Source organism: Electrona antarctica, assembly GCF_951216825.1.
Source record: "Electrona antarctica genome assembly, contig: SUPER_24_unloc_1, whole genome shotgun sequence".
In the NCBI taxonomy this organism is placed as follows: Eukaryota; Metazoa; Chordata; class Actinopteri; order Myctophiformes; family Myctophidae; genus Electrona; species Electrona antarctica.
The window spans coordinates 389,955-401,728 of NW_027638775.1; the positions used below are offsets into that span (position 1 = coordinate 389,955).

At 45.0% G+C, this 11,774-nt stretch overlaps 1 protein-coding gene across 1 annotated transcript in view; it reads left to right on the forward strand.

Annotated features, from left to right (window-relative positions):
* Positions 1 to 4,368: 4,368 nt before the first annotated feature.
* Positions 4,369 to 11,774, forward strand: part of LOC306917701 (transmembrane protein 47-like) — a gene marked incomplete at both ends in the record, with an annotated part of 31,022 nt that continues 23,616 nt past the window's right edge. The window contains one exon of the mRNA XM_079530609.1: positions 4,369 to 4,606. Within this exon, the coding sequence (XP_079386735.1) occupies positions 4,369 to 4,606 (238 nt within the window). The remainder of the gene's footprint in view (positions 4,607 to 11,774) is intronic.

The following is an 11,774-nucleotide window of genomic DNA, read 5'->3' on the forward strand; positions in this document are numbered from 1 at the left end:
GCCTTTAACTGATTCTGTTTCCTTCATGATTCCTTATCTAAATTTACTTCTAATATTCAACAAATTCTACTGACCAGATTTGAAGCTATTACTTTTTTTACCCTTGTTCAATTTTTTGCATTTATGTGAATTTTCTTTTTACTGTATGTAAAGCACTTTGAACTACACTTGTGTCTGAAAGGTGCTCTATAAATAAAGATTATTATTATTATTATTATTACAACTACAATCATTTGAAAACTTTTAGTTATTTTTGATTATTATTACAAAACATCCATTAACCACTTCAGCCCTATACATTTCTAGCCATTTGAAAATAGCCAGATTCTTTATACATTTTTGAAGGCTTGTGAAATGGGACATTCTGAGTACTTTCTACTTTTGGTTAAGTACATTTTACTACCAATACCTTTGTACTTTTACTCCAGTAAATTTGGAATTCTGGACTTTTACAGAGTATTTCTATGTTCGAGAATTGATACAAAGAAATCGGAGTACGTTTTCCACCACTGACGAATGGTTGTCAGTCACTTCAGAACCCCCCACAGTCCACACTTCCACTGATATCTCTCTCATCTCCCTCTCTCTTTCCTTCTCTTTTTTTTCTTTGTTATAGGACGTGGTGTGACATCTGTATGCCCTATACGTCATGTTTCTCTCAACAGTGTCTCTTGTGTTTGTCGAGACGTTATTAGGCTATCTATACTCTTGCATGACGATCTCTCTCTCTTTCTTATTCTTTGTTTCTCTTTAGGGCCAATGTGTCTAGCTGTCTCTTCCCTCCACCCCTTCATTCTTGATTAAAGGTTAAAAAAACATATATAGTTGCCTTTAGTTCTCTTGAACAACATCAAATAAAAATGTTTGCCTCACTTTATTTCACTGGGGAGTCGCATGACATACCTGTAAATGCAACCGAACAACAAAAGGATGCCAGTTAAAATCACAATCACAATTTTAGAATCACATCTTCGCTTTGAGTGCATTGAAAAGGTTTATTTTCATGCAGGATGGTACAGCCATGTATAAGGAGGGTGTTAAAACTAATTGAAACAACAAACTTTGTTTAGAAAATAGAGGAATGGAAGCGCTGCATGCAGGGATCTGTTAGTGTCTCTTAGATGGGTGCTCTTTGTTGATACAGGTAAAACTAGAAAAAGTGCCCTTCTGGGCACAGGTCTCCACCAGGAGGATAGGACTGTGTGAGATGTTTGGCAAAATGTTTAGGAGTAATATAAACATGTTTGCCTTTGATGGCAATTGGATGATTTGAGGCATTTTGTTCCAAAAATGTGTTTTGCAGAAATCAACCTGTTGGTGGCGCTATAACAGGCCAATGTGAAAAGGGTGGGATATATTCCTCAGCCTAGTAAGAAAATGTGTTAAAGATTTCACGTAAATTGTTTGCTGCGTTCATGATTTGAGGCTTTTGTTCAAAACGGGGCAATCTTGCAAACTGTGAAAGCCAATTATAGCCAATTAGGATGGAATATGAAATATCGGACAGATCCGACTTGAGCACATGACCATAGAGATACTGTGTAACGATTTGTGAGATTTTTGGACAGAATCTGGAGGAGTAATATAAAAAAATGTGTTTTACAAAAGTCGGCCTCCTGGTGGCGCTATAAAAAGCAGATGCGGAAAATGCAGGTCAAAGGTTTGTCCTTGGCCTCTAGGGAGAGTGCATGCAACGTTTCACGCAGATCGGTGAAGTTTTAGGTAAAACATGTGAAAAGCTGCCTCATGGTGGCGCTATAACAGGCCGTTCTGGAAAATGCGGGGCAGAGGTTCATCGTTGGACAGACGGACGGAAGGAAGGACGGACACACACACACACGGACGGACGGACACACACACGGACGGAGTGCAAAACATACTCTCTCCCCATGCCTTCGGCCTGGTGGAGACAACAATATAGACAAAAGGTATCCTTCCTAAAAGTTGTACTGCTTGTCAAGGTGTAAATTGCAGACTTGAAAAGAAAAGAGTCCAAGGCACTCCGTCTTTGGTGAAAAAATAAATAGTTTATTTGATAATGAGCAAGGCAAATAAATAACAGGACCTATTCGTTTCGACCAAAAGGTCTTCGTCGGGGTCTATCTGTCTAACTGTCTAACTTTGTTTGTTTGTGGGGGGGGGGGGGAGGGGGACAAAACATGGACGCATAAACAGTTGAAAAACTGTCTCTGTGTGGCTTCCCTGTGGCGTTTCCAATGCCCAATTCCATCCTGCTGTGCCCCTGTGACACCCACAAATAGGCTGTGCTGTGCCCCAAAATTGGCTGAACCCATGCACCTGGGTCATTCTTATAGTATTCGGTGCCATTTGTGTCCCCATGACATATAATACAGCATATTTTGTGTAAAAAAAGCAAAGGCACAAATTCCAAAAAGCACATTTTTAATATAATATTTTTAATGCTTAAAATCTAGACTTTAGGCTACTGTTATGCTGCTGTGTACCCACCTATAAATGTCCCCCCGACTATTTATCTACAGTAGGCCTATAGCCACATGACTTGAAAAATTAGGCCTAGCATATTTTTGAGTGGTGCAAACCACTCCAACAACCAGCTTTGTCTGTATCTATGTGTCTATGTATGTGTGTACCTGTATGTGTGTGTACCTGTACGTGGGACCCAAAAAAATGAGCATGGTTACTATGGTCACTGACATTACGTCAGACCACAGCTGATCAGGCTATATAAGACCTTGCACCACTCAGTTCACACGGGTGTGATTTTTTTATATAGGAAACCCTATACCAGAAGAAGTATAAGTAGGCCTATCAGTCACTGTTTCATTGTCTCCACCAGGCCGAAGGCATGGGGAGAGAGTATGTTTTGCACTCCGTCCGTCCGTCCGTCCGTCTGTGTGTCCGTGTGTCCGTCCGTCTGTGAACAGCTAATCTCTGGCACCGTTAACCCGGTCGATGCCAAATTTTGCACACACACTCCCTGGATGCCAACGATGAACCTCTGCCCCAGAATTTCCAGAACGGCCGGTTATAGCGCCACCAGGAGGCCGCTTTGTGCAAAACAAGTTTTTGGACAGTACACCTACAGATTTTGTCCAAACATCACGCAAATTGGTACACAGTCTCTCTAGAGCCATTCAACAAAACAGGTCTTTCAGATTTCTCAGACTCCATCCTGATTGGCTAAGATTGGCTTCCAAAGTTCGCAGGAGTGCTCAGTTTCAAACAAGATACTGCAAATCATGAACACATCGTGTGATTTCCGTGAATTTGTGCACGCACATTCCCACTAGGCCGAGGAAGAAATGCCACGTGAACAGTTTCAATTCAGCCTCATGGTGGCGCTATAACTGGCCGAAAAGTGTTTTTACCTCCAACTGCACAGATCTGTCTAAAACTTTGTATGCACACTCCCTAGAGGCCAAGGAAAAACCTTTGCCTGGAATTTTTCACATCTGCTCTTTATAGCGCCACCAGGAGGCCGACATATGTAAAACACATTTTCTAATATTACTCCTTCAGATTTGATCCAAATTTCACGCAAATCGGTACACATGCTCTCCATAGTCATGTGATCAAGACGGGTTTGTCACACATGCACTCCTATCCTCCTGGTGGAGACCTGTGCCCAGAAGGGCAGCTTTTTTTAGTTTCCCTTTTTTTGCGTTGTGGTATATAGGTCTAAAGCATGTCCATTATAACTATTGGAAAATTGAAAAATCATTCTGAAAATCTTTGATAGATACAGATATTAAAATTCTTACTCTGTGTTCACAATGTGCTCAAATACACATCACCTTCACACAATACAATAAAACCAAACCAATCATCAAATTGAAGAGAGGGGGGGAGAGGGGGCAGAGAGAGAGAGAGAGCCAAATGAGGGACAATGGGTGAACAATATGTCTTTCCTCTTGTTTTTCCTTGTACTTATTATTACTTATTATAATTTGTTCTGATTCTGAATATGGATTATTATGTCTTTTGAATTGAATTGAGGGATTGAAGAGATCGAGATCGAGATCGAGATCGAGAGAGAGAGAGAGAGAGAGAGAGAGAGAGAGAGAGAGAGCAGCATATCCGACCCCATGCAGCCGTCTCTCTCCGTCAGTACGCACCGGTCGGTCGGGCAGTGAGTGCATGAGGATAGGAGGATGTGTTCATAATATTGAAGACGAGAGAGCGGCTATACAGTCCACCGGAGCCACGGGGAAGAAGAGATAGAAAGAGGACATCAGCAGGGTCTATTTGGGTTAATTGGTCTACTGACCGAAAATAGCAGACCTACATAAGGTCTATTTATTGGTTGGTTGTTTGGCCGATCGACCGACCGGGTCCTCCGGTCCACTCTCCACACCTCCCACCCACGCACCCACGCACCCACCCACCATGTCCTCCGCCGTCCTCAGCGAGACAGAGGCGGAGGCGGCGCGCGCCTCGCCGCTGACGCCGCTCAAGCTGGTGGGGCTGGTGTGCGTGTTCCTGGCGCTGTGCCTGGACGCCGGCGCCGTCATGAGCCCCGCGTGGGTGACCGCGGACGACCAGTTCTACCTGTCGCTGTGGGAGGCGTGCTGGAAGCAGGCTGGCAGCCCCGACCGCTGGCAGTGCTCCAGCAACATGGACACAGGTAGCCTATACGGTAACTGTAATATACGTCTTTGTAATATATACGTCTGTCTAGTCCAGTGGTTTTCAAGTTTCAACCCTTTTCATGTCAAGGTCCATTATATTTATTTAACTGTGTAGACATCTTGTAAATTAAGTATGAAGACGTTTAACTATAATTTAACTCTTGAGAGCTTATAATGAAATGGTTCCATTTGGTTTTATTTTACACTCTCAATTAAGAGTTAGAGATCTAAAAGGGTCCATTTGGTTATAGCCTACCTTTGGCATCAAAAGTCTCATTGTGCAGAATGTCCCATTTCACAAGTTTTCTCTTTTAAAAATTTAAAAAATCTATTGTTGCGACCGTATGTCGCAGATTACTATGAAAACCTGTCAGTCCGTCGTTCCGTCCGTCGTTCCATCCGTCACGTCACCATATATGGCCGTCAGTCCCTCACGCCTCATGACACGTCACGTCACCATATATGGTCGTCAGTCCCTCACGCCTCATGTCACGTCACGTCACCATATGGCCGGCCGTCAGTCCCTCACGCCTCATGTCACGTCACGTCACCATATATGGTCGTCAGTCCCTCCCGCATCGTGACACATCACGCCACCATATATGGTCGTCAGTCCCTCACGCCTCATGTCACGTCACGTCACCATATGGCCGGCCGTCAGTCCCTCACGCCTCATGTCACGTCACGTCACCATATATGGTCGTCAGTCCCTCCCGCATCGTGACACATCACCCCACCATATATGGTCGTCAGTCCGTTACGCCTCGTGACATGTCATGCCACCATATATGGTTGACACTCCATATATGGCCATCTCGCCACTGACCTCATCAAACCGCCGCAATCGGTGTATGAATGGGTGAATGTATATGCACAATCTATGTAAAGCGCCTTGGATAAAGGCGCTATATAAATGCACCATTTACCATTTTATTGAGTAGGCATGTACTTACAGTAGTTACTTTCCACCATTATGTCTAACGAATGGACACCTGCTCCTCCTTTGTTCTGTCATATGATGGTGAGTGTGAGTGACCTCCCGGCTGTGTCCAAACATTTTCAAGACTTTTCAAAGTCTGAAATAATAGTGGCTCAGTGGCTGGGCTGCATCTGCCTGGGATCCCCAGATTAAAAAAAAAAAAAAAGTCCAAACATTTTCAAGATGATGATAAACTTTATTATCAGTCACAATAGGCCCATTATACAAAACAAAGATACAAGGACAATAAAACACAGAGATATACCAGATCTTACCAGACTATTTTCACTCCACACGGCCCAGATCAATTAAAAACATATAAACATTGCCTGAAGTGTTTCCAGAAGCTTCCATGAATCTAATCTAAAATATATATATTGTTACTTCTTGTGTAGGCTACAGGTACATAAGAGTACAACTTCCCTCAGAGTTCGACAATGCAGCAGCATATAACAACTAGAACTGCACTCTGTCGAGTGCCTACTTGCTTGTTGCACACAAGTAGGCCATACATGGCCTACTAGTGCGCAAGCAGAGCGTGCAAGTACTGTAGACCACTACAAACCTTCAAATCTCAGCCTTTCTGTGAAAGAACGTTTGCAATATTGAATTATTAGGTTTAGCTATTTGCTACGTACCTTGCTTTTGGAGTGGTGTCAGATTACATACACATAGGGGCATTACCTTTAGTCCACCCGACACTGAAACATGTCATCGTTACGTCACCATCGATAACCAATTATACCCTGGCATTGGTACATATCTTCATCACGTCATATGCTCATATTTCTATATGTAATTTGTGAGTTGATTAGTGGTATACTGTGGTTACTCGGGTGGTTTGATGCGTATGTCCCTTTAATCCACCCGACACTGAAACATATTACGTCACCATTGTAAATCAATTATACCCTGGCATTGGTACATATCTTCATCACGTCATGGGACATACGCTTCGTAGCATGACGGAAAACATACCTGCACAGTCTGCTTCCGTATGTCCCGTGCCAGCATATGACGTAATGATTACTTATGCCTGTTATGGCAGTGGTGTCGGATTACATACATGTATACAAAGGGGCATTACCTTTAGTCCACCCGACACTGAAACATGTCATTGTTACGTCACCATTGGTACAGGCATTGGTACATATCTTCATCACGTCATATGCTCATATGCTGCTATAGGGGACATACGCATCGTAGCACCTGACGAATACTTGCACGCTCTGCTTGCGCAAGTAACACCAGAATAATGATAGAAATCGTAAACAGATTAAAAGAAAAGAAAGAGAGTACAAAAAGAGAACAAAATAGAGCTTCATCAAAATACACACTGTGCCTATATTCTTGGTATACGACCAACCGCATTTTGTGTCCCCAGTAGCTGCCACCTAACTTCACAGTATAGTATATTCTATGTACAGATAAGGTAGGTGCAGTTCAAGCATAATGGTATACCCGATTGTACGTGGAAAGAAGGTTTTTTTTGCAGTCTAGCAGCTTTGAGACTGCATTAGCTGTTTTCCATGCGGCAACATCTCAAACAGGCTGTGGTTGGGATGGTTTGGACAAGGAGTCTAATCAGCTATAGCCGGGCTGGTTGAATAAATTAGGTCTCCACCCTGCAGTCAGCGTTTGTATTGAAGTTGGCAGTTTGGGAAGTGAGAGTGCGTTGTTTGTCTCTCTCGGTTTAGTGCACTGCAATTGATTCAAGGACGGGGAGGAATTATAGCAGGGTTATATGGGCTATATCCCTTGTTGAATGTGAAACAGTTGGCATTGGATCATCACCCAACAGGTCTTGGTATGGCTTGCCAAAAAAATCTGTTCTCTTTTGCTACTTTGTTCTTGGCCAGAGTAGTAGCTTAGCTTATAAATGAGGCTTTATGCTTCACTAACTCAAACAGATGTGGTGATTTTTCATTTTGTGCCAGCAGTGAGAGAGTACTACTACTATTGGCCTACTTCCAAGAAATGGTGAACACATTTTAATGAAATGTAGAAAGAAAGAAAGAAAGAAAGAAAGAAAGAAAGAAAGAAAGACAAATATAAAAGATATACATAATATACGCACTGCGTTCAAAGTAGCAGTACAACTCTATTTTTTTGAGTGGTGCAACCACTCCCTTACGGACTTATGTGTGTGGGTGGGTGCCTGCCTGGCTGGCTGGCTGGGTAGGTCGGTATGAGCATTAAAACAGCATGGTTGTTTTTCACCACCTGTGCGCAACCTAACACACACACAAACACACACGCACATATTAACTGTATATATGATGATTTTGGGTGTGACAGTACAGTACAGTACAGTACAGTACAGTACAGTACAGTACAGTACAGTACAGTACAGTACAGTACAGTACAGTACAGTACAGGGTACAGTAGAGGGACCGGCACACAGTAACTCTGTCATTTCTCAACCGTTTTGGACGCGGGGCGGCTCGCCGGAACCGGCCCGGGCCCCTGGGCGCGTTCCTGTGGGTCTGGAACTCCCCCCCCCCCCCCCCGGGAACCCCCACACAGAGTTGCACCTCTCACTTCACACAGGTGTGATTTTTAACTGTGAAGGACCACTTGCTATCATCATGGCTGCACTTGCATTGATTCACTCCCACCTAAAAAAAACAAAAAAAAACAAGAACAGTATAGGGTACCATGCACAAGCCAGCCAGGGGGAATGTTTGAGAACACACTGTAATGACCGACCGATGAGTTAAAACATGGAAGATTGTGGTTAATTTATAGGCGTACACATAACTAAGATCGCCATTTGAATGACATTTGATGGCCATTCGTGAAATTGTGGTGGGTGATGTTTTGAACTTTCAACTATACCGTATTATCTCACACCGGCAGAATTATCATCTCTGTCGGGTGGAAATTTCATATGACCACAAATGTTACCTTTCAGGATTCAGGTTCAAAAATAGCAAAAGTAGCAGATCTACAAGCTCTACTTGTAGATCTACCACAACTTTAGCCAGCATGAGATAGCCTACTGAGGCGCTCCAACACAGATACAAGGAATTACTCAGCTAATGCCGCGGAGGTTCCATGTTTAACGTCATTCCAAAGTGTGTAGGCCTACATTGTTCAAGTGACAGATGCATGGTTTTCATATTGTAAATATGTTAACTTAGTCTTTGGCTAAAAGTTTGTGTTTAATCCACGTAGGCTCTTGTTTACTTGGTTGGACTAGTGCTCCGAAAGGCTGGTCATGCCAGCTCGGTTACAACCCGAAACTGACTTCCTCTTCCTCTTCAAAATAAGACTCACTTGTAATGATTAGTCAACAAACACTAGTTTTACTTACAGGACGTAGATAGACATTTGTAGTACTAGTAATATGTGACACCAGAGCTCGTAACAGGGCTTGACATTTTTGACGAGTGCCTGGCTGTAATGCAGCGGAATGTTGTGTCAGGATTCTCAGGAAGTAAATTACTATCCCAGCAGCCCCAGCTTCTTGGTACGCAAAAGCGCCTCCATGCTTTTGATCTGCTGCTCAGCATGCATTTTGACGACGCATGCGCACTGGCGCACCAGTTATGTAACCTGACTCCGCCAGATGTGGCAGCAGAGAGTACACTGGGTTCCCCCCTCCTGCTCCCATCTGGGAACTCTCAGGCAGACTTGATGCTCCGGCCACCAAACGGCCTGGCCAATCAGCGGCAGCTAGAGGCGGGATCAAGGCAGCACTGTGTATGCCTTGATCCGTGTGGATACAGTCAAGACTTACAGACTTGTAAGGGTCAATTTAGAAGCCCCTCAAGGACCTCTGAGATGGACCTTCTTCGTCGTGTCTGGCCATCCTCTATATCACGTCTTTCCAGTGGTTGGCGCAGGCGAGTGCAGCGGCATTTGGTTCGGCCAGGTCATCTCCAGTGCATTGTGGAGCAGAGATACATCCCATGATGTGGTCCATTGTTTGTGGTTCGCCACACACACATGCACCAGAAAAAGTCAGTTTCCACTTCTTCATGGATGCCTTGCAGCGTCCCTCGCCGACCCGCAGACGGTTCAGGGTTTTCCAGACGGCCCAAGATTGATCATGGCCAGTCGCAAGACATTCGTCTGGGGTGATGCCTCTCTCTGTCCACTGGGTTGTCTGGCTACCCATGCTGCTCCACTGGCTGTGCCACTCCGCGGTCCTGGCGACAGATGGTGTGGTCTCCAGTTCTGCAGTGGTATCCAGGAAGCTGCTTCTGGACCTGAGCCGTTTTTGGGGGGCAAAGTGTTCGTGCAGTGAGTGCCGGTTGTCATGGGCCTGCTTTGTGCGCTCGGCTTTGGCGGCGACTGCTCTGCGGATGTCAGGGGGGGCGATTCCAGAGAGGGCGTAGAGGCAGGGTATGGGGGTTGTTTTGATGCACCCAGTCATTATCCTGCAGGTCTCGTTGAGGATAGGGTCTATTTTGTGTGCATGACTTGATTTATACCATGCAGGGCAGGCATATTCGGCAGTAGAAAAGCACAGGGCTAGTGCCGTTGTGCGCAGCGTGCTTGGGTGAGCTCCCCACTTTGAGTTAGTTAATTGGCGCAGGAGGTTGTTCCTGGTGGACACCTTGGCTCTCGTCTTCTGGATGTGCTCTTTGTAGCTGAGGGTACGGTCTAAGGTCACTCCCAGGTAGACCGGGTGCTGGTGGTTCTCAAGCCTTATTCCGTCCCAGATTACGTTGAGCTCCCGTTTGGCCTCCTTGTTTTTAAGGTGGAAGCTGCAGATTTGTGTCTTCCCGGGGTTTGGACGCAGGTGGTTTTCCAGATAATATGTGGACATATCTGTCAGTCCTTGTTCCAGGGTTGACTCCACTTCTGGGAAGGTATGCTGCTGCGTTGTCATGGCTAGGTCATCTGCGTAGATGAACCTGCTGCATCCTTCTGGTAGGGGCTGGTCGTTGGTGTAGACATTGAAGAGGAGAGGTGCCAGGACGCTGCCCTGCGGCAGACCGTTGTTCTGGTGGAACCATCTGCTTTTTTTATTGTTGAGTGTGACGTAGAACATCCGGTTGCTCAGGAGACATCTAATTGTGTTGCACAGTTTGGCATCCGCTGTGATGTCGAAAAGTTTTTTGATCAGCAGCCTGTGTTGGACGGTGTCATAAGCTGCCGAAAGATCGACAAAGGCAACGCCTGTTATCAGTTTCTTCTGGTAGCCGTCCTCGATGTACTGGGTGAGGTTTAGCAGTTGGCCTGTGCAGGATTTTCCCGGTCTAAATCCAGCTTGATCTCTGATTAGCTCAGCGTCTATCTGGGGGGATAGTCGGCTGAGGAGTAGTCTCTCGAACAGCTTGTAGGTGGTGCAAAGCAGGGAGATGGGCCGGTAGCTTTTGGGGAGGTTGGGGTCTTTTCCGGGTTTTAGAAGAGCAATGATGATGGCTTTCCTCCAGATCGTTGGTATGTGCTGGGTTTGTAGGCAGATGTTGTACATGTCCAATAGCCATTGTTTGGCGACTGGGCCTAGGTGGGTTATCATCTCAGACAGGATGTCATCAGGACCTGCAGCTTTGCCCAGCTTCATGGTGTTTAGTCCTGCTTCAAACTCCTCAAGGGTGAGATGGACCCATCCAATTGGACCCATTTGTATACTGTCAGAGTTAGACTTGTAAGGGTCCATTTAGAACCCCCCCCCAAGGACCTCCAAGGGTCCCTGGACCCCACTTTGAGAACCACAGGGTTAGCGCAAGCGCGCATATAGCTATAGCTTTCTGTTTGTGAAGCAGCAGTTAGCCACCTCGTGTGACACCGACAGTGGTGCTGCTGTTGATATGGTAATTGCTATTTTCAGACATTTAGAGGTTATGTGAATACTTTTATTTACCAGAAGGCCCATTTCAGTACTGCAGCCGAGCCGGCAAAAAACCTTACCCCACCAATTATGAAGCACTCTCTGTCCTGGAGCTATATAGTTTCCGACTGACAAGGTCAAGATGTTTTTTTTCTGGGAAACTTTTCAAATAAGATGCATAGCTTTTTTTTGTACGTCATTGCTGGCCTTTAACGAATGCAAACAGGCTACCTTAACATAACCCACGAGAGCCTTTCAGGAAAATGGAAAGGCTTAAATGTCCATATAGTGACATTTCCACTGTCATTATTTGCCTAAATTACTGTGCAAATGTCACTAGATTGTGATTTATAGGTCTATTCAACACATGGACTTTCATGGCGGTTTGTCGCACACTTGC